Genomic DNA, 22,945 nt, shown 5'->3' with positions numbered 1-22,945 from the left:
TCCTTAGCATGTATTTCATTAACCAATCTGCCCCAGATATTAGGAGAAAATTACAGAAATTGGCAATGGGACCCCAAACACCTCAGGCCCAGTTATTGGAGATTGCCTTTGGAGTCTTTAACAACAGAGAATTAGTTGCAGCAGAGGAGAAAGAACTCAGGCAGAGGGCTAGAGACAAAGAATATGCTCAATTCCTGGCTGCTGCCATGGTCAGGAAAAGACCCAAGAATGTTCCTGCCAACTTGGGCAGTGGGAAGTCCTGCTTTTGATACCACCGTGAGGGTCACTGGTCCAAGGAGTGCCCCTCCAAGGCACCCCCTTGGAGGAAGCCCCCAAGACAGACACCTCCAGGACCTTGCCCAAGATGTGACCAGGAGGGACATTGGAGGAAGGATTGTCCCCAAAGTAGGAGAAGTGGTAGAGCAGCCCCCCAGTACCCTATCCTCCAGTCTTCTCAAGACTGGGGAGGACAAGGGAACCTGGGTCTGGGCAACACTCCCACTTTCTCCATCTCTCTCACCAAGCCTGGGCAGAAATCAAGGCTGAAGGTAAGGTTACCCACTATATCATGGCTATGATTTGCCCCTTGACCCATTCAATCATGGGCATTCAAGGGATAACTAAGGGATGTCTCCAGACATACCCCTCCCCCTGCCTATTTGAGAATCTGTTGCATAGCCCTGCCTCACTTAAATCCAATTCACTTGCAAGTGAGGACATCACCTTCCCGAAGTCATTGGTCCTCTTCAAGAACAAAGGACAAACTACAAACCCGGGTTAAAATCCTATCCTCTGCAAGAAGTCTTTACAGAATCAAGGGGCGGGGCCTCCTGGGATTGGATGTAGCCATAACTGTTGCAACCGCCCGCCAGTTGCTCTGAAGGCATACTCGGTTTTATAATACAAATAACTACAGTTAAGAAGGTAAGACAGAAGCCATTATTTCTTTGAAAGGCCTCTTTTTGCTTCAAGGAATGTGATTTTCTCCTTTTAGTTGCGGAATCTTTTTTTCCGGTCTAGCCCTTGAACTCTGGCTACTACAGCTTGATATTCCGAGAGTATTGGGATTTGGGAGTTAGGAAGAGCCGAGTTCAGTTCCCGCATTAAATTTACCAACCACGCGACCATGCCTTGCAATCTTAAATTTCCTCATCTGCAAAAAGATGTAGTACCCACCTCACTGGGTTGTTGCGAGGACAAAACAAGACGTTAGAGGCTTTGCGAACTTTAAAGTGCTATAAACATCCTGATACCTCTTTTCTTCTCCAGTCTTAAAAACTCAAAAATACTTGGGACCTTAACCAATAACTGAGGTTATTTAGGCAGTTTACTACAGGACAATAGTTTTAACCACGATAAGGTCTCTACCCGTTTTCATAAGGGAGGTCTAGATAATGAATATTTCAAGATAGTTCTCCAGAATCTTTACTGAAAGACAAAATGCCTATAATTTGCTCTGCCCCTCCCCGCAAGTAACAAAAAAAAAAAAAGAAAGCCTTCCCTTTTATGTGTAGTCTTTATATTAGAAAAGTAAAATCTCAAGTTAGGAACAGTAAGATCTAGAGTATTTTCGATAGCTTAAAAATCTGTTCAGAATCATGCAGCTCGTTCCTGATTGGGCAAACAATTTCTCATGCTAGAGCCGGATTGGTCCATGCGTTTCTATTGCCTGTTGACTGGACAGCCTCACATGGCGCGTTTTTTACTTGCTAAAAATATTAACTAGCAATAACCTGGTATAGGCTTTATCGGATTTTGTAGTATCACACTGCACAATTCCATTTTATCCCCGTCTTGTCTGGAAGTCAGCAACAATTACTTATAAATACGGAACAAGCATGCATGTCCACGTTAAGGGACAGCTGCTGCACATCACTAGATTAAAGATATCACAGTATTAAAACTTACCCAAACTTTTAGCTTTAAGTCGGTCTTTTAACACCACTCAGTTACAGCTCTCTTTAAGTGGGAAAATGAAGGGCTCTGAAAAGAGCCTTTTAATTTTTGGTAAGTCTTAATTAAGCCTGGAAGTTTAGCCCCCGAAGCCGTAGAGGGTCCGGCCCTGGCGCTTGAGCGCGTAGACCACGTCCATGGCAGTGACCGTCTTCCTCTTGGCGTGCTCGGTGTAGGTGACGGCGTCCCGGATCACGTTCTCCAGGAACACCTTCAGCACGCCGCGGGTCTCCTCGTAGATGAGCCCCGAGATACGCTTGACGCCGCCGCGCCGGGCCAGACGGCGGATGGCGGGCTTAGTGATGCCCTGGATGTTATCTCGGAGCACCTTCCTGTGCCTCTTGGCACCCCCTTTACCCAGCCCCTTGCCTCCTTTTCCTCGCCCTGACATAACTAGCCTCTCAGAAACAAACCAAACTAGGAAAAGTCTAGGAGAATGACCGCTTCTGAGAAGCAGCCACTTATATGACCGAAGGACCGACCTGATTGAGGACTACACACATGGGGCGGGAAGAAAATCTTCTGCTTCCCCCTTTTTGTTTTATTTTATCAACAATAACAACAAAAAACTGTCTTAAGCTCCTCCCCTCCCCCCAACTGGCGACTTCCCCCCCCCCGCCTTTTCTCTTTTTGTCACCAGAAAAGAACTTTCACCACACATTTCTTGGGAAATTCTGCAGAGAGAGTTTGTAAATAAAACAACGGACAAACGTGTTTAAACGCAGTCTCGCTTCTTTTCTGTCTGCAGAACTTAGGACTACCCCAAACCATCGAGGGTTGATTCTTTTCATCATTAAACTCCAATGTCTCACTATACATAGTTTCCCTGAGGGCTTGTTGCATCTTCTTCAGTCTGCATCAACCTCCATCTCGGGCACTGCCAGAATTGTAAAAGTGACTAGAAGGAATTGAATCATGGAATTTTAGGACTGCGAGGGCGCCAGTGATCATTTCATCCAAACACCAAATGAGGGAACCGAGGCCCAGAGAATGCAGAAAGATTTGGTCAGCTGGTGAGTTGGCACTACAGGATGCCAGATCTGAATCCTCCCCAATTCAATAGCCTTACTTCTAGAACTTGTTAAGTGATGCAAAATGCAGTTGGAAAAGCTCTGAATCTTCATAGAAACGGCTTGTATTCAAACCACGCTTGTGTTATTTACTTCGTGTAGGACCTTGAGTGACTGATTCACTTAAACTTTTAGGACCTCAGCTTCCTCATCTGTAAAATGAGATTGGACTAGATCATTAGACTGTAAGCTTCTTCAGGGCAAGGATTGACATTTGCCTCTTTTGTATCCCCGGCGCTTAGCACAATGCCTGGCAAATAGTAGGAACTTAATACATGTTTATTCATTGATTTATTGAGTGATAAATGATCTTGGTTCCTTCCAGTTCTAATCTGCCGTCCTGGAATCCTGTTCCTTCAGAGATGTGAGTGGGAGAGACTTCCTTTGAGGGTGGCTAAAGACATATTGCTGGTTTAGTGGCAGATGTCTCCCAGGTTCCTCTTCAGGTTCCTAGTATTTATTGTATATTCACTTAAAAATCTCCAGTTTTCACTTAAAAAAACTCAACCTGTCCCCAAAACAGCATTGTTTTCTCAGTCTTTTCCTCGAAATGGCGTTGTATTCACTTTTTATACATTTTGTATTTACTTAGATGTGTACTTGTTCCTCTGACCACAACATCATATATTACTTGAAGGCAGGGACTATTCAGCTTTTATCTCTGTATACTTACATTCACAGTAAGTAGTAGGCTGTAAATGAATTCTTGAGGAATTGAACTGAAGACACTTTCAACCCCTAATATTTTGCTTCTTTTCCATCTATTCTTCATTTCTCCTTCCTAGGAAACTTCAAAACAGCTGTAACTTGTAAGGAAAGATCTCAGGTGTACAATATTCATTCAGCTTTAGTCTTGGCCTAGGCACAAGAATACGTCACTCAAAACACTCAAGCCTCCCAGACTCATTTCTCCCTTCTCCTCCTCCCAGACTCACTGTGTATGTGCACGCACACACATTCACATAAACCTGAGTGAGCATGCACCGCACCCAACATTTCTCGTTTTTCTCGAACCTGGAAGACTGGCTAGTTGTGGAGCTAATTTTAGAGTGAGTGCAGGCTCCAGGAATAGTATTTGGGAAAATTTTGTTTTGTATGAAGAAAATTAAAGAAGCAGGCACAAATCATTCCTAATTTTAAAAATGAATCGCTAGCTTGTCAGTAATCTCATTAGGAGCCAATCGAAGCTGCTTGCGTTGTAGCAGAGTGGCGCAGCGGAAGCGTGCTGGGCCCATAACCCAGAGGTCGATGGATCGAAACCATCCTCTGCTAAAAGACTTTTTTTCTAATTATGTTAAAAATTTCAATACTACTTTAATACAGTCAGAGTAATGATAAGAAGTTTTAAAAGCATACAATACATGGGGCAGGAAGATTCCCCCGTGTCTTGGGGAGTTTGAATCTGTATATTTGTGATTATACTTCAGAAGTAAATATTTCTGTGTAAAACTCTTAAAAAATTATTAAAAAGCGTGACTAGAGACTTGATTAATTTAAAAAGTTACTTTGTATCTACCCTAAATGTAAACTGCTTGAGGCAAAATACTGTTTTTTTCACTCTACCTGGGCACACAGTAAGCACTTAATAAATGCTTGTTGATTGACTGTTTGAAACACAGACCCACCTCATGTTTGTGCAGTTTTGTTCCTTTTGTAAGCTTTTCGTGTAAATATTGTGATTTGTAGCTGAAACTATAATAAATATATTTAGCTGAAATATTTTCTCTTTCCCAAGATTATCTTAACTATTACTTCACCAATATTCAGTTCGGGCTGTTTTCCAGGGCTCGGCCCTTCTCTTCTCTTTTCTCTTGTGGAGCTTTTATTGATGGATTTTGTGTAGAGACCCCCAAATTGGCATCCCTACTCTCCCTTCTGAATTACAAACACATATCTTTAGCTGCTTGTTGATTATATCATCTCAAAATCAACATATCCAAAACAGAACTCATGATCTGTTCCAGTTTCACAATCTGAAAGTTATACTTGGCTCTTTCCTCTCCCTGCCAGTTCTTCCCAGCCATCTCTTCTCCCCTTCCCATACCCACCCTCATCCTATCATTTACCCAGTCTTGCTGATTTTGTCTCCACAATATCTCTGCATCCATCTCCTTCATTCATTCAAGCACTTTCCTGGACTAGGTTAAGATCCTCTTAATTGGTCACCCTGTTTCTATCCTCTGCCCTCTTCAATTCATCCTCCATACAGATGCCAAAATGACATTTGTATATATTTTTTAATTTATATCTTTCTCATTTACATCACTTTTATTTCCATGTATGTCCCTCTCCCTTCTGTCTACACAAAGAACCATGTCCTGAAACAAAAAATTAAAAAGAGAGGAAAAAGCTATTCAGGAAAACTAACCAACTTATCAAAAGTCTGTTGGGTTGAATTTTTGTTGTTGTTCTATTTGCATTGCAGCAGTCGTTGAGTATGTTGTTTTCCTAATTCTCCTTATGTCACATTGTATCAATTCTTGTAAATCTTTCCATGTTTCTTTGTGTCCTTTCTTGTAATACAATAATATCCCATCACATTCGTGTGCTACAATTTGTTAAACAATTCTCAATGAATGGACATCCTTCCGATTCATCGCTTTAACAAATAGCACGGCCATGGATAGTTTGGTTTTCCCTTTCTGACTTTGACCTTCTTTAGATACATGCTTAGCAATGATATCTATGATTAAAAAAAATACATGTATGTTTTAGTCACTTTCTAAGTGTAATTCCAAATTTCTGATCAGAATAGTTGGACCACCACACAGGGTCATTAACATTATATTAGTGTTCTTGGCTTTTTATCACCCTTCCAACCTTCACTGTCCCCATTTTTTGCAGCATTGCCAATTGGTTGGGTCTGAGCTGAAATGTGAGTTGTTTTGATTATCTTTTTTTCCCTCATTATTAACAATCTGGAGCTATCTTTCATATGGTTGTTAACAGTTGTCAGTTCTTTTGAGAATTGTTGTTAACGGACTTTCCCCAGTCATTCATTGGGGAATGGCTGTTGGTCTGATATATCTGTGTTTTTATATATTTGTCTGTATGTATCTTTACATATTTGTGTAGTTCTTTATATGTTTCAAAATAATTTCCCTATGACACAGGTCCCACCATATCACTCTCCTGTACAAAATCCTTCTTTGCTCTCCATTACCTAAAGCAGTGTTCTTGACCTGAGATCCATGGAAGGGCTCCATGGATAGATTTTAGATGGGGCCTGTGAATTTAGATGGGAAAAATTACAACTTTATTTTTACTAACTTCTAACATAAATTGAGCATTTTCCTAGATTATGAGTTTAAGCAAATTATTCTGATAAGTGGTCCTTCAGTAAGGACCAGATTGCCCCAGGTTAAAAATTTAAGAACCCCTAGATCGAAGGATAAAATACAGATGCCTGAAGTTGTGCTCTAAGACCCTCCCTAAGCTAGACCCTACTTATTTTGTCAGCCTTATTTTTCATTAATCTCCCCTTTGGGAGTTTTATTGGTATAAATGGGGCCAAAATGTGTAGGTCCAAAGAGAAGTAAGAGGTTACCTGTTCAAACCAAGAACTATAGGAATCAGAGGCAGCTGGAGTGGGGCAGTAGTGACACATGGAGGGAGAGACTCTTGGGCCAAGCAGGACCAGGAAAGGGAGTTCCTGTATAAAGGAGAGGAACGCCTAGAACCAGTTGATACGTTCTCAGATCAAGAACCATGAGAATCTTGGAGTAGCAAGAGTCTGAAGCAGAATTTGGAGGAACAAACATAGACTTTACCTTTCATAAATACCATGAGTTATGTAGATAGTGCAAGCCTAGGAGAGTAGAAGTCTACTCTATCCACCTAGAGTGCTTGGAGAGGAAGAAGTCTAAGAAAATATTCTAAGTTTAGAGGACTGTATTCTTCCTTGTAGAGATGGGTTTATTAGAGGGGGAAACTCTAGCAACACTGAGGGCCTTTCCCTTGGTGGTTTGGGGGTAGGAAGGAGTTAATAGTAATTTCTCTCATTTTTCTCACCTTATTTTAGAGGCTCTTATCCTAGAGTCTGTGAAATTGTTTTTTAGTCATTTGGATAATTATTTCAATATAATCAGTTTACTTTGCAATCTTAAATATTTTATTTTGTGCATTTAAAAACATCATTCTGAAGAGAAGTCCTGTAAGTTTTACCAGGTTGGATTATTTACTTATTTGTTTGTTTGTTTATTTATTTGTCTGTCTATCTATATATCTATTTATTTACTTATTGGTTTGCTTGTTTATTTATTGTGCTCCTATGGCTTATTCTCTGGCTTCCAACCTCATCAACCTCATCATGAAACTAAGTCTCTCCAAAGTTGCCAATGACTTCCTAATAGCCAAATCTAATGGCCTTTTTAACTTTTTATTCTTCTTGACCTCTGTCCACTTTCTGCTAGGTATTCTCTTCTTTCTAGGTTTTCATGATCCAGCATTCTCTTGGTTCTCTGGTTGTCTGATCATTCCTTCTCTCTCTTGGCTGGATCTTCATACAGGTCACACACACCAAGTGTGGGTGTCCCTCAAGGCTTTCTCCTAAGCTCTCTTTTCTCTTCTGCTTATATTACCTCAGTTGATGTTCTTATTAGCTGCCATGGATTCAATTATCATTTATATAAAAATTATATTAAAATCTATATATTCAACCCAAGTTTTTCTGCTGAGCTTCAGTACCATATCACCAGTTGCTTTTGAACATATCCAACTGGTTGTCCCCTAGGTATCTCAAATGCAAGATGTCCAAAACATAACTCATTATCTCCCCTGTCCACAGCCTTGTTTTCCAATCCTTCCTTAATTGCTGTAGAAAGCATCATTACCCTCCTAGTCAACACATCCTGCAACCTCAGTGTCAGCCTTGGCTCCTCATTCTCACTCACCTCACATATACAATCTGTGGTCAAGCTTTGCCATTTCTACATTCACAACATCTCTCCTATATTTCCCCTTCTCTTCATTCACACAGCAACCACCCTAGTACAGGCCCACATTGTATCATGCCTGAACTATCCGATAACCTCTTTTTAAAAAAAGTTTCATGTATTTTGTTTTTATATTACCAACGTGTACACATTACCCTTCATGAGAGGTCTCTTGTAACAAAATAAAATAGCTAAGTAGAACCAGAGATCTCATCTGAAAATGCAAATGACAGGTCACATCTGTAGCATATCCCTACCTCTCTATTACAAAAAAATAACAGAAATATTAATTATTGTTCCTTTCACTCCACTGAAAAATGGAAAAGGAAAGACAAATTTCTTGTAACAATTATGCATAATCAAACAACACAAATGCCTTCACTTGCTGTATATAAGTCTCTTTATGCACCCTAAATCTATCACATCTCTGTAACATATAGCATGTTTCCACATTAGCACTTTGGAATTATGAATGGTTATTGTAGTGATTATAATTCTTTTAGCTTTCCAAGTTGTTTGCTTTTACAATGCTATTATTATTGTATAAACCATTCTCTTGGTTCTGTCAGAATGAAATTATAAAAAGTCCTCAAAATTATTCATTTTTATGATATTGATATTAGAGTACAAATCACTCCTTTGGTTGTGCTCAGTTCATTTTGCATCAGCTCTTTCCATGTTTTTTAAAAAAATTATCTATTTCCTTATTTCTTACAGCAAAATAGTATTCAATCACATTTACATAACACAATTTGTTTAGCCAATGGATAAGTATCCCCTTAGTTCTCTCTCTTTTGTCACCACAAAAAAAAACTATTATAAGTATTTTTGTACATAAAAGATCTTTCCCTCTTTGATATATTTTGGATATAGGCCTAACAGTGGCATAGCTTGATAAAAAGGTACAAATTATTTTGAAACTTTTTTAAAGTAACTAATAGCCTCTTAAAAATAAGTTATTTTTATTTTTAATTTAAAATTAATTTGTTTTCAGTTTTCCACATTCACTTCCATAAGCTTTTGCATTTTAAATTTTCCCTGCCTCCCTCCACCTCTCCTCCCCAAGACACCATGCAATCTGATGTAGACTCTACATATACATTCTTATTAAATGTATTTTCACATTAGTCATGTTGTAAAGAGGAGTCAGAATGAATGGGAGGAACTTCAAGAAAAAAGAAACAAAACAGAAGAGAGCAAATAGGATGTTTCCATTTACATTGACTCCATAGTTCTTTCTCTGGATGTGGTTAGCATTTTCCATCATGAGTCTTTTGGAGTTGTCTTAGATCATTGCATTGCTGAGAAGAGCTAAGTCTATCAAAGTTAGTCATCACATAATGTGGCTGTTACTGTGCACAGTGTTCTCCTGGTTTTGCTCATTTCACTCAGCATCAGTTCATGCAAGTATTTCCAGGTTTTTCTGAAGTCAGCCTGTTCATTATTTCTTATAGCACAGTAGTATTTCATTCCATTCATATACCACAACTTGTTCCTCCATTCCCCAAATGATGGGCATCCCCTCAGTTTCCAATTCTTGGCCACCATAAAAAGAGCCCCTATATATATATATTTTTTACACGTGGAAAAATAAATTATTTTAAAATAATTTTTGCTTAACTTAACCTAAAATTATCCTGGATTTCTCCCTTTTGCTTCCCAAAGAGCCACCTTTTTAAACAAAGAATTTTTTAAAGAAAAAGAGAAAAATTAGCCAAGGATATTGAAAAAAACTAACCTGACAACATAGGCAATAATATCCTACTTGAATAGATTTCCCTCACTTCACCTCCAGCTCTGCAGAGGAGGCAATAGCCTACTCGTTAATTGGTCTCCCCTATTCAAGTGTCTCTTCACTCCAATCCACCCTTTATTCAGATGCCAGAGTGATTTTCGTAAGGGACGGGTCTGACCATGTAACCCCAACCCAGGAAATTCCAGTGGCCACCTGTCACTTCCAGGATCAAAGATAAATTCTTCTTGGACATTTTAAAACTCATTGTCTGACTCTTTCCTATCTTTCCAGTCTTCTTACACTTTACTTCCTGTTGCACTACACCGGCCTATTTGCTGTTCTTCACACAACACACTTAATCTCCTCACTCCAAGCCTTTGCTTTTTGGCGCTTCACAGCTGGAAAGCTCTCCCTCCTTCCCTTGGCCTCTTGGTTTCCATCAAGACTCAATTCAAATCCCACCTTCTGTAAGAGGTCTTTTCGCCCTTCTCACTAATACACCCTGCTAGTGCCTTGAATCAAATTACCGTCCTTCAGGGGTAGGGAACCTGCGTCCTCAAGGCCACGTGTGACCCTCTAGGTCCTCAAGTGCGGCTCTTTGACCGAATCCAAACTTGTGAAATGGGTTCCCCACCCCGCACACTGTCTCTCTAGTAATTCACATTTTCTCTCTCCCACTAGAATATGACCTCCATCAAGTCACTGGACAGTGTTTTTGCTTTCCTTTGTATCCCCAGGGCTTTTAGCAAAGTGTCTGACAAATAGTAAACACAGTAAATTCTTGTTTACTGACAGGCCTCCGGAATGAAAGAAACAACTTATTATAGAAAAGGAAGAAAGCTGAGCCAGAAGACAGGCCTTAGGAAATTGTCTTCATGTGCAAAAAGAATAAAGAGGAATGGTGGGCATGTAACCATTCTTATGGGGTGAAGGATTTCGAGAACAGGAGTCAACATCTACAGTATTGTGCTCCAGGAGATAGACTGAAATTCGAATGAAGGGATCACTTTCACATTAATTTCAGTGAAAGTGACTCTTTCATCAATCACAAGGAGAGAAACATTCTCTCTACAATTCTACCACGTAGCAACAATTTCAGTTTCCTTAGGCATCTCTAAAATTGCTCCTCGTAGTCGGCAGGATTCGAACCTGCGCGGGGAAACCCCAATGGATTTCAAGTCCATCGCCTTAACCACTCGGCCACGACTACCTTGTGGCTTAATGCTTGACTAAAACTTTGAAATAATCTGAGGTGAAGCGTTCATTTAGCATTTTAAAAATAAGTTTACTTTTTAAAAAGTATTTTAAAAGTAAACTTATTTTTCAAGCCTATTAAAATAGATTTTCCAATTATCTTTTCCTCTTCAATTCACCTTTATTCTGAATAAAGAAAAATTCTTTCTTATCTATAGGTTTCAAGCTAATTGAGGGTAAGGACCAAAGCATTTTGAGATTTATGATTTTTTACAAAAGATCTGCGTAAAAATCCATACAGAATTTAAAAATTGCTGTTTTGTGCTTTGAGTTTGGAGGACCAGCTCATTGAGTTATGACATCAACACACACGTTTGGGACAGGTACTGCCCCTGGACAGGGCCAGAGCTGAACAGGAGACCAAGGGAACTGGGCCCATTTGTTAAATTACAGTCATATAATTACTATACGGTTAAACTACACAATTGTTAAGCAAAAGTGTTTAATTTAATGCAGTGTTTATCATAATACCAAACTACTCCCTGATGTTAAAGACTTATCTTTTCAATAAAAATCTTCTCCTGCTGATAGTGTATGATTGTGAATCTTGAAGCATCAAATCTCTAAGGAATCAAAATTGTAGGTGTGATTTTTTTTCCTGAAAAAAGAATGCAATGATGATACTAAGGGGTGGGGGTGGGGACAAGAAGGGAGCCTTTCTCTAAGTTGTTTTGGGGGGACTGGGGGAGATAATTTAAATTTTTTGCTTTACTACGTTTGTTACTAGACTATCTTTCTCTCTTTCTTCCTCCTCCCCATTATCCTTTCCACTATCCCTCACTCCCTCTCTGTCTTATTTTTTCCTTCCTATTTTCTTTCTTCTTTTTGCTTCCTTCTTTCTCCTTCTCTCTACTTTTTTTAAGTTCAAAATTTTAAAAATTAAAAAAAGACCTCGAGAAAGGCCTCCAGTATATTTACTATGTTCTTTTTTCGCCCTTTTTCTTCCAGGATCTGTTGAAGAATACGGAAAAGAATTACACAGGGCGGGAAGGAATGATTGAGTTGCCATTTACACCAATGGAAATAATCCCTATAGCAATGAGATCACAGATCTATAAAACACTGATAAATACTCACTTCAAAGTACAGTAGCTTTCACATAGTAGGTGTTCAATATTTATTGAATTGAATAATAAGTTGATATTTATATAGTTCTTTAGGAATTCACACATCACTTGACATATTATTTTATCCTCCCAACAATCATGTGCGACAACTGCGACAAGCATCATTATTTTACACTAGTGTTCCATTCCATTTATTGCGAAGGTGGTATAAGTAATTTTCACAGATTACAAAACATCTAAAAAATTTCCGCATTTCACCTTGATTGCACTCAGGAAACCATCAAATTTATCATTAAATTAAAAACAAAGCAAAACAACCCTTGTCCAATGCCAACGGAGGAAACGTGTTAATTGTCGCATCCTTTTTATGAGTCGCAAATGAAGAAGGGTTCGTCACGTAAGTTTCCGTAGTGTAGTGGTTATCACGTTCGCCTAACACGCGAAAGGCTCCCGGTTCGAAACCGGGCGGAAACAGTTTGCTACCGGTTTTAATTCCACAAAAACCCAAACCTTTCGAAACGTATTTATTTACTGTCTATCACTAGTACCATTCTTCCTCTTTTAGAAAATCCTAAAGAGATAGAAACAACAGAAGAAAAAGAAATAAAGTTCTGTGCTTTTCTAGTAAGAATTTTTTTTGACATTTAAAAAACTCTATCTTCAAGGTCTTGATAGAATACAATCTCCTTGAGAATAGTAATTGTTTCCTTTTTATCTTTTTACTCCCAGAGCCTAGCACTGTGCCTGGCCGGTTGTAGGCGAACAAGGCAACACGCCTTTATTAAGGCTAGTGGGAGCTTAATCAATACTTGTTAATTGATAATTAACCTGTCGGGAAAAACAGGACCAGAGGCCCGGTAATGAAACCTGCTGAAATCTCCAGAGAGTAAAGAGAATTGTAAGGTATATAATGAAGCATACATTTTCAGTCACGGCCACTGTGAGGATTTGTTTTGCTTCATCACGCATATTTGATAAAGACTTCCGCTTTTCTTTTAGTTTTTTCTTCTTTTTTTTTTTTTTGGTGGAGGATGGGATGGTCGTGGTGAGGGAGAAGTTGGGGGAGGAGAGTGGGACTAGTGATAGGGTTGCCAAAATGGAAGGAAAGAGGAAGAAAGAAAGAAAGAAAGAAAGAAAGAAAGAAAGAAAGAAAGAAAGAAAGAAAGAAAGAAAGAAAGAAAGAAAGAAAGAAAGAAAGAAAGAAAGAAAGAAAGAAAGAAAGAAAGAAAGAAAGAAAGAAAGAAAGAAAGAAAGAAAGAAAGAAAGAAAGAAAGAAAGGAAGGAAGGAAGGAAGGAAGGAAGGAAAGAAAAGTAAGAACAGAAGGGCAATGAAGCATTTTTTCATATGTGCAGAACAGAAAAGAAAGGTCAGAAAAGAAACATAAGCAGGATAGTTTTGAGAATTCTGTTAAATTTGTGGTATACAATTGGAGGAAGAAGTCAGCTTTGGATGTGAAAGTGCTTGTCTTGCCTGATGTTTGTTAACTTTATCATAAAAAATAAAACTTAAAAAGAGAGAAGACACAAATATTTTCAAAATTGCACACTTTCTGCTTCAAGAAACAATCTACAGGTGGACTCAAGAATGGGTAGACATATGAAAAGAAAACTGATCAGTGGGATGCATGGTTGTAAGGAAGGATGCAAATGGAATATGCAGACTCCAGTCCTTATGACACTTGGAGGAGAGAGATGACAGGCTTTCTGACGTAATAACCCAGGTGGCTGAAACCTAGAGCGACTGAAGGGCAGAAACATAATATTGAGTACATAGGTGGTCCTGCTTTCTGATTGGCTAGAGCATGACAAAAGCTTGTGGTTAGGCTAGCTACATCCTAGAAAATTCTCTGGTTAGCTAGTAGTCAGGTAGACCCTGTTGCCAATGCTTTCTCTGTTGCCGTTCCCAACTACATTCAACTTGTAGGAAACCAATGATTAATGGAGCATTATCAACACCAGTATCTCATTGTAGCATCATGGAATGATTTGTTAGGTTCCATGAGCCAGTTTGTCTGTAGAATAGTAAACTTCAACTCTCATAGAATGGGGACCTAAGCTCACAAGCTTAGTTTTGCAGGAGCTGAGCTTTGCAGGAGTAAAGAACTTAGCAGGCTGTCAATATCTTACTAGCGTTCACATACATACTCCAGCTTCCCTGTAATTGAGGTGACTTAGTAAACTTTTCTTCATATGATTTGTAAGGGCAAAACTAGGCCCACATAATAAAAAATAATCACAAAACAGAGATAAATAATTTATTACAATCTCACAACTGAAAGAAGTTCTTTTACATAAAACTATAGGGTTTCTTGTTCAAGGACAACAGTGACTGTGACCTTCTACTTTACCATATATTATTATATAGTTTCTCATATTTTATTTCTCCTTCAATAGAGCATGGGGATTTTCTACTATTACACCCTGAGATGGGTGGAGAACAGTTTATCAAGATGTTGCAAAATAAATGTGGTTTCAATTTCCCCTCCCAGCCCCCCACTATCATATATCCCTCATCCTCCACCCAAGTTTTCTCTTACATAAGTTTAAATCCCTAGGTTCCTTCAACCAGTCCTTATATGGCATAGGCTTGTATTTCTTCACCATCTTACTTGCTCCCATTTTCAAATTCTCTTTCACTTATCAGTATTGTTACTAAATAGTGATGCCTAGGACTCACCACGATATTCAGGTGTAGTCTGAGCAAGGTAGAGCATGGAAAGATCTCCTCTGTATGTTTAGAAACTATGCCTCTCTTAATATAGACCAAGATTTCAGTAGTATTTGGAGCTGCTCACATCACACTATTGACTTATGTTGTTCTTACATTCCATGAAAGCCTCCAAATCTTTTTTTAAATGAACTGTTATCTAACCATGCATTCCTCATCTTATGCTACAGACATATGTTTTTTTTTACTCTCAATTGTAAGACTTTATAGTTTACTAAGTTTCATTTTATTCAATTCAACCCAATGTTGTAAATTTTTGGATCCTGACTCTATCATCCATCCTGTTAGTTCTTAACATCTGGCTATTAGCTTTGTGTTATCTTCAAACTTGATAAGCATGCCATCCATGTCCTTATTTAAACCATTAATAAAAATTCTAAGTAATACAGAGCCAAGTACAGATACTTGGAGCTCTCTACTGGACCCTGCCATGGCAACTTCATTTTAAATTTTTACAGTAATAATCTTTTAGTGTTCCATCTATCCAGTTCTTAATTGATTAAATTGCACCATCATCTAACTCTCATTTCTATCTTTTCCATAAAAAATAGCATTAGGTACATTGTCAAGAGCTTTGCTAAATGGAGTCATTTCTTACACATGAATTAATTTCTAAAGTCTATCTCCTTTTAATCAAAATTACACTTGGAAATTCATCAAATCACTCATAAAAATCAATATAATATCTTTGAATAGTTGTAGCTGAAAAGGGCTTAAGGATTTCAACAGAAGGAAGTCTGTATCAGAGAGAAAGTGAATATGAAATGGTTGCCATGGAAAAATTGAACATGTGACAGATAAGAAAATCCCTCTAAAACTAGCTAGAGTCTAAGCAGTGAAAAACACTGAAAACTGCTCTGCCTTTCAACCAACTTCATCTTGGACTTGAACTCAGACCTGTTATGGGTTGGGAGAAGGGGTGGGGAGTGTCATTCTAAACCATGCTACTTAATGTAAATTTTATTTTTCTTTACACCCAGCTAACTAATTGATCATAAAAGGGTGGAAAACCAGTACTTTTACCTGAATAAAAGAAAACAAAAATAGGTGTAGCACCCATTCTGGGTCATTCCATCAAATTGAGTCTCCATAGGGTTTCTACTACGTCAAAGTAAATGGGAACTTTGTGGGTGGCTATTTTCATTTCTGCATCTAACAAGCCCCCACTGATGTGCTTCCTTTCAACAATCAGCCAAAAGATACAGACGACTCAGTGCAGGCATTTACTAAAATGGCACAGTAAGTCCAATAGCTACAAAATATTTCCCCAATAAATTTGGGGAACACTAGCCTGTAAATTCACACAGCATCTATGGGAAGAGCAAGCTTCAACAGTACAATAATAGTGGGGCACATGTAGCATATAAATTGCTTCTGATATGGAAGGACCTGGAAATCCTATCTTTCTTTGTAGAGTCCTCATGTAATTCCCCTCCATTGCTAGGTAGGTTACATAACTTGGTTCACAGGGCTTGCTCCTCTCCAGAGCTTCACTTTCAATTGCCAGCCCTTGGTTGAGTCCGTGGCTAGCACTCTTCTCTGTTGTCAGATGTTTTGTTTAGTCAAGCTGCTTCCTCCCTCAAGTGACTGCCTTTCAATATCCATAGCTATCTGAAGTGTGTATCTTACTCAACTGTGCCTCAAATTGAACCAATGAACTCTGGACGTCCAATTTTGCCTCAAACTCTCTTAAACCAAAGAATTGGGGCATCTCCCTCTGGACAAGTTGCTACTAGACCGTATGGTTGATGGGGGGGTGGGGATGATAGAGAGAGAAAGTTTATCCTCTTCCCCCAACCCTCCAAGAGTCTCTTCCATAAAGTGCTACTGAGCCTGCCCTTGGTTGTGGTGGTGGTCCTTCTTTCTTGATAAGGACTAATGACATCCAGAGGGGATGTCCTGACTTGCAAATGAATTTGATTTAAGTGAGGCAGAGCTGTGCAAAATCATTAGCCTCACTCTGTCCTGTAGAATTGTGGGAGTCCAGTGCCAAGACATAGGTCAAAATGACTGGCTATGGCCCCAGATGTAGTGGGAGACCTTAGACTTTTAAAGCTAAGGTCTTTCCCAGGTTTCAGTTTGTCTGAGGCAATGCCCATTCAGTAATTAAAGGCTAGGTAAGAATTGAAGCAAAAGATGGCCTAGTCTGCCTTCATAAAAGAATAAATCTAGGAGGGGAAAACCCTCAGAGTTTCCAGCCAGAAAGCCTTCACTCAGAGAAGGCTTGCAGCTCAGATCTTTAATGGCCTTAATGGATGTGGCCAGTTTTCAGCTTATCCAATCACATTAAGCCACAGTCATAATTATGTATATATCTCATTATGCAATTCTAGTCTATCACCTCCATCAGTCTTCATCATAAGTCTTCTAGAGTCATGGTTGATCCACAAATCAGAGATCTTAAATCTATCAGTTTGTTTGTTTTCACAATGTTCTAGTAAGTTCATAAATAGTCCTCCTGGTTCTACTCACTTTACTCTGCATCAGTTAACACAGGTCTTTCCAGGGTTCATAGAATCCATTCCTTTCATTCTTTTTTTTTTAATTTTGGAAAATTCTGAACTTGACAAATAAAATGAACATTTCCACATACTTAGTTGAACAAAGAAGATTGTAAATGAAACTGCAAACAGTTATTGTTTGCAACTTGCTTTCTCTTTTCTAAAAAGTATATGATAATTTAACAGTTAACTTTCAAAGCTGCCCTCCTTGCTTTTGTTCCCTAGTGTGCATTTTTTTTAATGTTTCAATATCTCTTGTTAATTTTTTTCTTGTTTTAGGTTTTTTAGCAACCCTAACCTCATGCCTTTTCCACTCATCCCATTTGAGAAAAGGAAAAAAAACCACTGTAACAAGGATGCAATCGGCAAGCAAAAAGCAAAATCTCAAGCTGGCCATAACCATATTCTACATCTTGAGTCCATCAACTCTCTGTTAGCAGCTGGGGTAGCATGTTTCAGCATTAATTGTACATAGGGAATACCGGAAAGCAGCACAGATTCTGGTGAGTTACTTCATAATTCGGTGGCTTTGTGACCACCAGGCATACAGTTGCCTGATAATTGATTGTTTACATCACACAAAGGTTTGTGGACAGGAAAACTGCAATCATATGTGACCTAATTACAGGTCTAATGACAATAGTTATTTCAAAATAGCACTAAATATAAGTAATATTTTGAAATATTTTTGATAACTCTAATGTGATATGAAAATATCTGTTGCTTTTCCACCTTTGTGAGGTTTTTAATAGCCTAATATGTGGTCATTTTTTTGTAAAGGTGCTATGAACAAACTGAGAAATTTGTGTACTCTTTTATTTCCCATACAATAATCATCAGATGTTGTTCATCTCAAACTTTCCCAAAGTTCTATTCAGGTCTTTTATCTTTTTTTTTAATAGGTAAAGTAAACTATGGTCCCATTCTCCTAGGACTGTGTCCTATTATACACTTGTGGAACACATAAGATTAAAACTGCACTCAGTTGTCCTTAGAACTGCTTGCTGAAATCCTCCATCAAACATACTGATGGTGCATCACTATAATTCTACCATCCCCATCCTGAGGAGATTGTCCTGATTAATTTTTAGACAGCCCCAATTTTGCTACTGGTCTATACTTTCTGACTGCATTGACTCACCAGCAATGTGACAGCTATCACAGCAGACCCTTTGTCTACAAATGTTATATAAACTCAGAGACCAGTGACTCGAAGCCTTTGACCAAAGAGTACATCCCACTACTTCTTAAGGGTGTTGCCCACAGCTTGCCACGTGGGAGTCTATCTCTGACTGCATCTACCCATACCCTCCTCTTCTGCATTTGGCTGAGTATCAATAAATCATTCTAACCCATCCTAGTGTTGCCATTCACCTGAACTCCTCACGGAATTTGCTTGACAATGAAAAATTTTTTGGTTAAATTTGTTTAGGTATACATTGAGATCCCCTTGCTATTATTTATTGCCTTTTTCTCCTTTTAATTCATTAGGTTTTCCTTTAAGAATTTAGAAGTGGGGCAGTGGATAGAGCTCCAGCCTTGGAGTCAGGAGTACCTCAGTTTAAATCCAACCTCAAATTCTTGACATAGTAGCTGTGTGATCCTGGGCAAGTCACTTAAACCTGATCGCCTCACAAAAAAAAAAAAGCAAAAATAAACAAAAAAAGAATTTGGATGTTATCCCATTTGGCGAATATATGTTTAGTACTGATATTGTCAGTATCTATTGTACCTTTCAGTACAATGTAATTTACCTTAATTATCTATTTTTGCTGTTGCTTTGTCTGAGAACAGGATTGTTACCTCTGTTCTTTTTTACTTTAGCTGAAAGGAGGAGGAGGGAAAAGTATATAAATATGTATATGCTTCTTTTCTTATGTGTCATAATATATATATTTTGTGTATTATTTTACATGGTATGTGTGTGTGTGCTCACATCTGTGAGTATGTGTGTGTGTGTGTATGTGTGCATGTGTGTGTAAAATACAAAATAGCCTTAGAGAAAACTGGGACACTACTGCACTGTTGGTAGAGTTATGAATTGATCCAACCATTCTGGAGAACAATTTTGAACTGTGTCCAAAAGGCTATAAAACTATGCATACCCTTTGATCCAGCAATACTACTGCTGAGTTTATAGCCCAAAGACATCAAAAAAGGGAAAAGGACCTATTTGTACAAAAATACTTATGGCAGTTCTTTTTGTGGTGTCTAAGAATTGGAAATCAAAGGGATGCCCATCAATTGGGAAATGCCTAACAAGCTGTGGCATATGATTGTAATGGGATATTATCGCACTATAAGAAATGACAAGCAGGATGATTTCAGAAACATCTGCATTTACATGAACTAACACAAAGTGAAGTGAGCAGAACCAGGAGAACACTGTACAGTAATAGTAATATTGTTTGATGAAGAACTGTGAATGACTTAGCTATTCTCAGCAAAACAATGATTCAAGCCAATCCTAAAGGACCAGTGATAAAGCATGCTATCCACTTCCAGAGAAAGAAATGATATTGTCTGAATACAGACTGAAGCATGTTTTTTTCTTCCTTCCTTCCTTCCTTCTTTCCTTCCTTCCTTCCTTCCTATTTCTTTCTTTCTTCCTTTTTCTTGTACAAAGTGACTAATATGGGAATGTTTCACATGACTGTACATGCATAACCTATATCAGATTGCTTATTGTCTCAGGGAGAGGGAAAGGCAGGGAAAGAGGGAAAGATAGAATTTGGAACTCAAAACTTTAAAAAAACGTTAAAGAGTTGTTTTTGACATGTAATTGGGGGGGAAATTAAATATATTTTTAAAAAATAATCTTAGAGTGGAAGGCAGTAGGAGCTAGGGATGGGACTGAGGAAAAACCAGGAGCCGTCTGTTGCAGAAAATGGTGCTTGAGTTGAGTCTGAAAGGAAATCAGGTGTTTTAAGAGGCAATAATTAGAAGGAGGAGCATTCCAGGTATGACAGCCAGCCAGTGCAAAAGCAAAGAATTTCAGTGGACCATTTTATGTAGAGAACTCATGTAAGACAGTTTGTAGAGGGTTGATCAAGGTGTAAGAAGAATTGAAAAGTTGGAAGGGGCATGTTTAAGATGAGTTAAACAGAGGACTTTGTCTTTTATTTTGAAGGTAATAAAGAACCGCTGGTGTTCACTGAACAGGGATCAGACTTATGCTTTAGAAAAATCAACTTGGCAGTTGAGTGGAGGATGGATTGGAGTAGGCGGAGAATTAAGGCAGGAAGAGCAATTGGAAGGCTTTTGCAGCAGTCCAAGTCAGAAATGATGAGTACCTTGACCAAAGCTGCAGTTGTTTGAATGTACAGAAGGAGATGCGTGGGAGAGAAGTTGTGAAAGTAGAGATGACAAGGTTTGACAAGATTATCAGCTTCCTGAGTGCAGGTATTGGTTTTTGCTTTTCTTTGCACCCTCAGTACTTAGCACAGTGGTGATGCATAATAATATTCAATTGAGGTTACTGGCCTAAATGACTGTGAGGATGACATTGCTCTCTACTGTAATAATAACAATAGCTACCATTTACATAGTGCTTTTTGGTTTACAAAATACTTTACAATTTTTATCTTACTCAGTTGTCACAGCAACCCTGTAAATTATGTATTATTATTATTATCCTTATTTTACAGATGAGTAAACTGAGGCCCATAGAGGCTAAGTGATTTGTCCAGGGTCCTATATATAGTAAGTAAATAATTTGAACTTATGTTTTCTTGACATAATCTGCTCTGCCACCAAGCTGTTTCTAGAAGGAAAATGGAGTAGGGTTTTTGGGGAAAAGATAGTGAATTCTGTTTTGGACATGATGAATTAAGATGCCTTTGTTCCAGTCCAAGATATTAAAGGTGCACTTGGAGATGCATGACTTTAGCTTAGCAGAAACTAGGACTGAATATGTAGATCTAAGGTAGAGAAGGCAATTGAACCCATAGGAGCTGATGACCTCATCAAATGAAAGTTTACAGAGAAAAGAACTGAACACGGTACTCACAGCAGAGCCTTTTAATCCATACACACAGTTAATGGGCCTCTCCTAGATGAAAGATTCATCAAAGGTGTCTGAGAAGGACCCATCAGAGAGAAGGGACAAGAGAACCCAGTGTGGGTCACCAGAATGTTGGGATGCCACCAAAATGTTCAGGTGAAAAGGCACATATGTCACCATGTGGTCTTGAAAAAATTCATTCAAGCTGTCTCCAAATCACGTAAAGGTGTGGGCCCCATTGGGCCTTTCACCTTAAGGGATGCAGCAACCTCTTCAAGGAGGTAGCAGTCACTTAAGGGAGGCAGCTCCTTAAGGGAGATGCCAGCTAGCTAGGAAAAGCTAGGGATTCTTATAGAGGAAATGTGCCCTGTAGGCAGGGAGATGAGATAATCAGGGATATACCAGCAAGGGGCAGTCCTTCAGAGTTTTGATTTCATTGTCCAGCCCATTTGCTAAGGGCAGAGGGCAAATGTTAATCTTATCATCTCTGAAAAGTTTCAGCTAATTTCATCATCTCTCTTCAAGAAGTAGGTACCCAAGTTCATTTGGGAAAAGGGGCAAAGGTCATGCAATCCTCACCATCACAAAAAATCCAGAGCAGAAATGATGCATATCTGAGAGGAGAGGCTAGTTTTACAGCAACAAATGCTGCACACACACACACACACAAAAACAGGCAGGATGGGGATTGAGAAGAGGGCATTAGATTTTTTTAAATTCAGTGGTCTTGGTTAATTTTGAAGAGAACATTTTCAGTTGAGTGATGAAGTGGGAAGTCAGATTGTTGAGGATTTATAAGTGTGGGCAGACATAATTGGAAAAATTTGAATTGGTTTCAAAGGAATCTTTAGTAATGATGAAAAAAAATCCTTTGTTTACCATCAACCAAACTATAATTTGGTGCCAGATTATCCTTAATTCTTTGATGGTCATCGAAAGTTGATACTGTAGTATGAGTAAGGAGAAACTTGGAATGCCATGTGTGAAAAATGATTTCTCTTATTAATCTGTGTCTTGGAGAATCAGAGCTCCCAGCCCTTCTTCTGCTCCAAAGATCTTCAGAAGGACATTACTGATAATGAGATTGCATTGAAACTTCTTACTCAAACTCCAACCCAGGCCTGAATTGATTTTTATCATTTTCAGGCTTGGGTGGAGACAGATTTCTTCTGTCCAGATAGCCCAAAGACCGGAGGTGGTATTTCTTCTGTCCAGATAGCCCAAAGACTGGAGGTGGTATTTCTTCTGTCCAGATAGCCCAAAGACTGGAGGTGGTATTTCTTCTGTCCAGATGGCGGGTAATATCAACACCTGTTGACCAAGATAGTGACCTAAATCATGTACTCAAGACCTCATTTTAATATAGCCCCTGCCCCATATGTCAACCAATCAGGGCTGATTGGCATCCCTTGGGAACACCGATTCTTAGAAATGCATATAACTCTGTACCCCCCAAAACCCAAATCAAGCCAGTTCTGAACTGGCACCCTTCGGGGGGCCCAGTTTTGGACTGAACTCCCATGTAATGCATGTCAAACCAGCTTGAGAGAAATTAAACCCTGGACACATGCACCCTAATTTCATTTGTCTCTTTCTTAGAACACACTGTAATTTATTGGGGTTTGACACATGGGATAGACTTAAACTGCTTTATAGTTTCTCCATGGATGTTACTGATCATCTCTCTAGGACTGCAAGAA

At 38.8% G+C, this 22,945-nt stretch overlaps 1 protein-coding gene and 3 non-coding genes across 4 annotated transcripts; 2 read left to right on the top strand and 2 right to left on the bottom strand.

Annotated features, from left to right (window-relative positions):
- Positions 1-1,974: 1,974 nt before the first annotated feature.
- On the bottom strand, positions 1,975-2,374 carry LOC110220158 (histone H4). Its single transcript, XM_021004077.2, has one exon. It carries the CDS (start codon positions 2,342-2,344, stop codon positions 2,033-2,035), a length of 312 nt encoding a protein of 103 aa, XP_020859736.1. The 5' UTR covers positions 2,345-2,374; the 3' UTR covers positions 1,975-2,032.
- Positions 2,375-4,223: 1,849 nt separating this feature from the next.
- TRNAM-CAU (transfer RNA methionine (anticodon CAU)) lies at positions 4,224-4,295 on the top strand. The gene has a single exon. It is a non-coding gene; the product is annotated as a tRNA-Met (tRNA).
- Positions 4,296-10,820: 6,525 nt separating this feature from the next.
- TRNAS-UGA (transfer RNA serine (anticodon UGA)) lies at positions 10,821-10,902 on the bottom strand. The gene has a single exon. It is a non-coding gene; the product is annotated as a tRNA-Ser (tRNA).
- A 1,512-nt stretch (positions 10,903-12,414) lies between these two features.
- On the top strand, positions 12,415-12,487 carry TRNAV-AAC (transfer RNA valine (anticodon AAC)). The gene has a single exon. It is a non-coding gene; the product is annotated as a tRNA-Val (tRNA).
- The last annotated feature ends 10,458 nt before the right edge of the window (positions 12,488-22,945 follow it).

The sequence above is a fragment of the Phascolarctos cinereus genome, unplaced genomic scaffold (genome assembly GCF_003287225.1).
Source record: "Phascolarctos cinereus isolate Bilbo 61053 unplaced genomic scaffold, phaCin_HiC Scaffold_5;HRSCAF=322, whole genome shotgun sequence".
NCBI classification, from domain to species: Eukaryota; Metazoa; Chordata; class Mammalia; order Diprotodontia; family Phascolarctidae; genus Phascolarctos; species Phascolarctos cinereus.
This window is presented reverse-complemented; position numbering and strand designations above follow the sequence as displayed.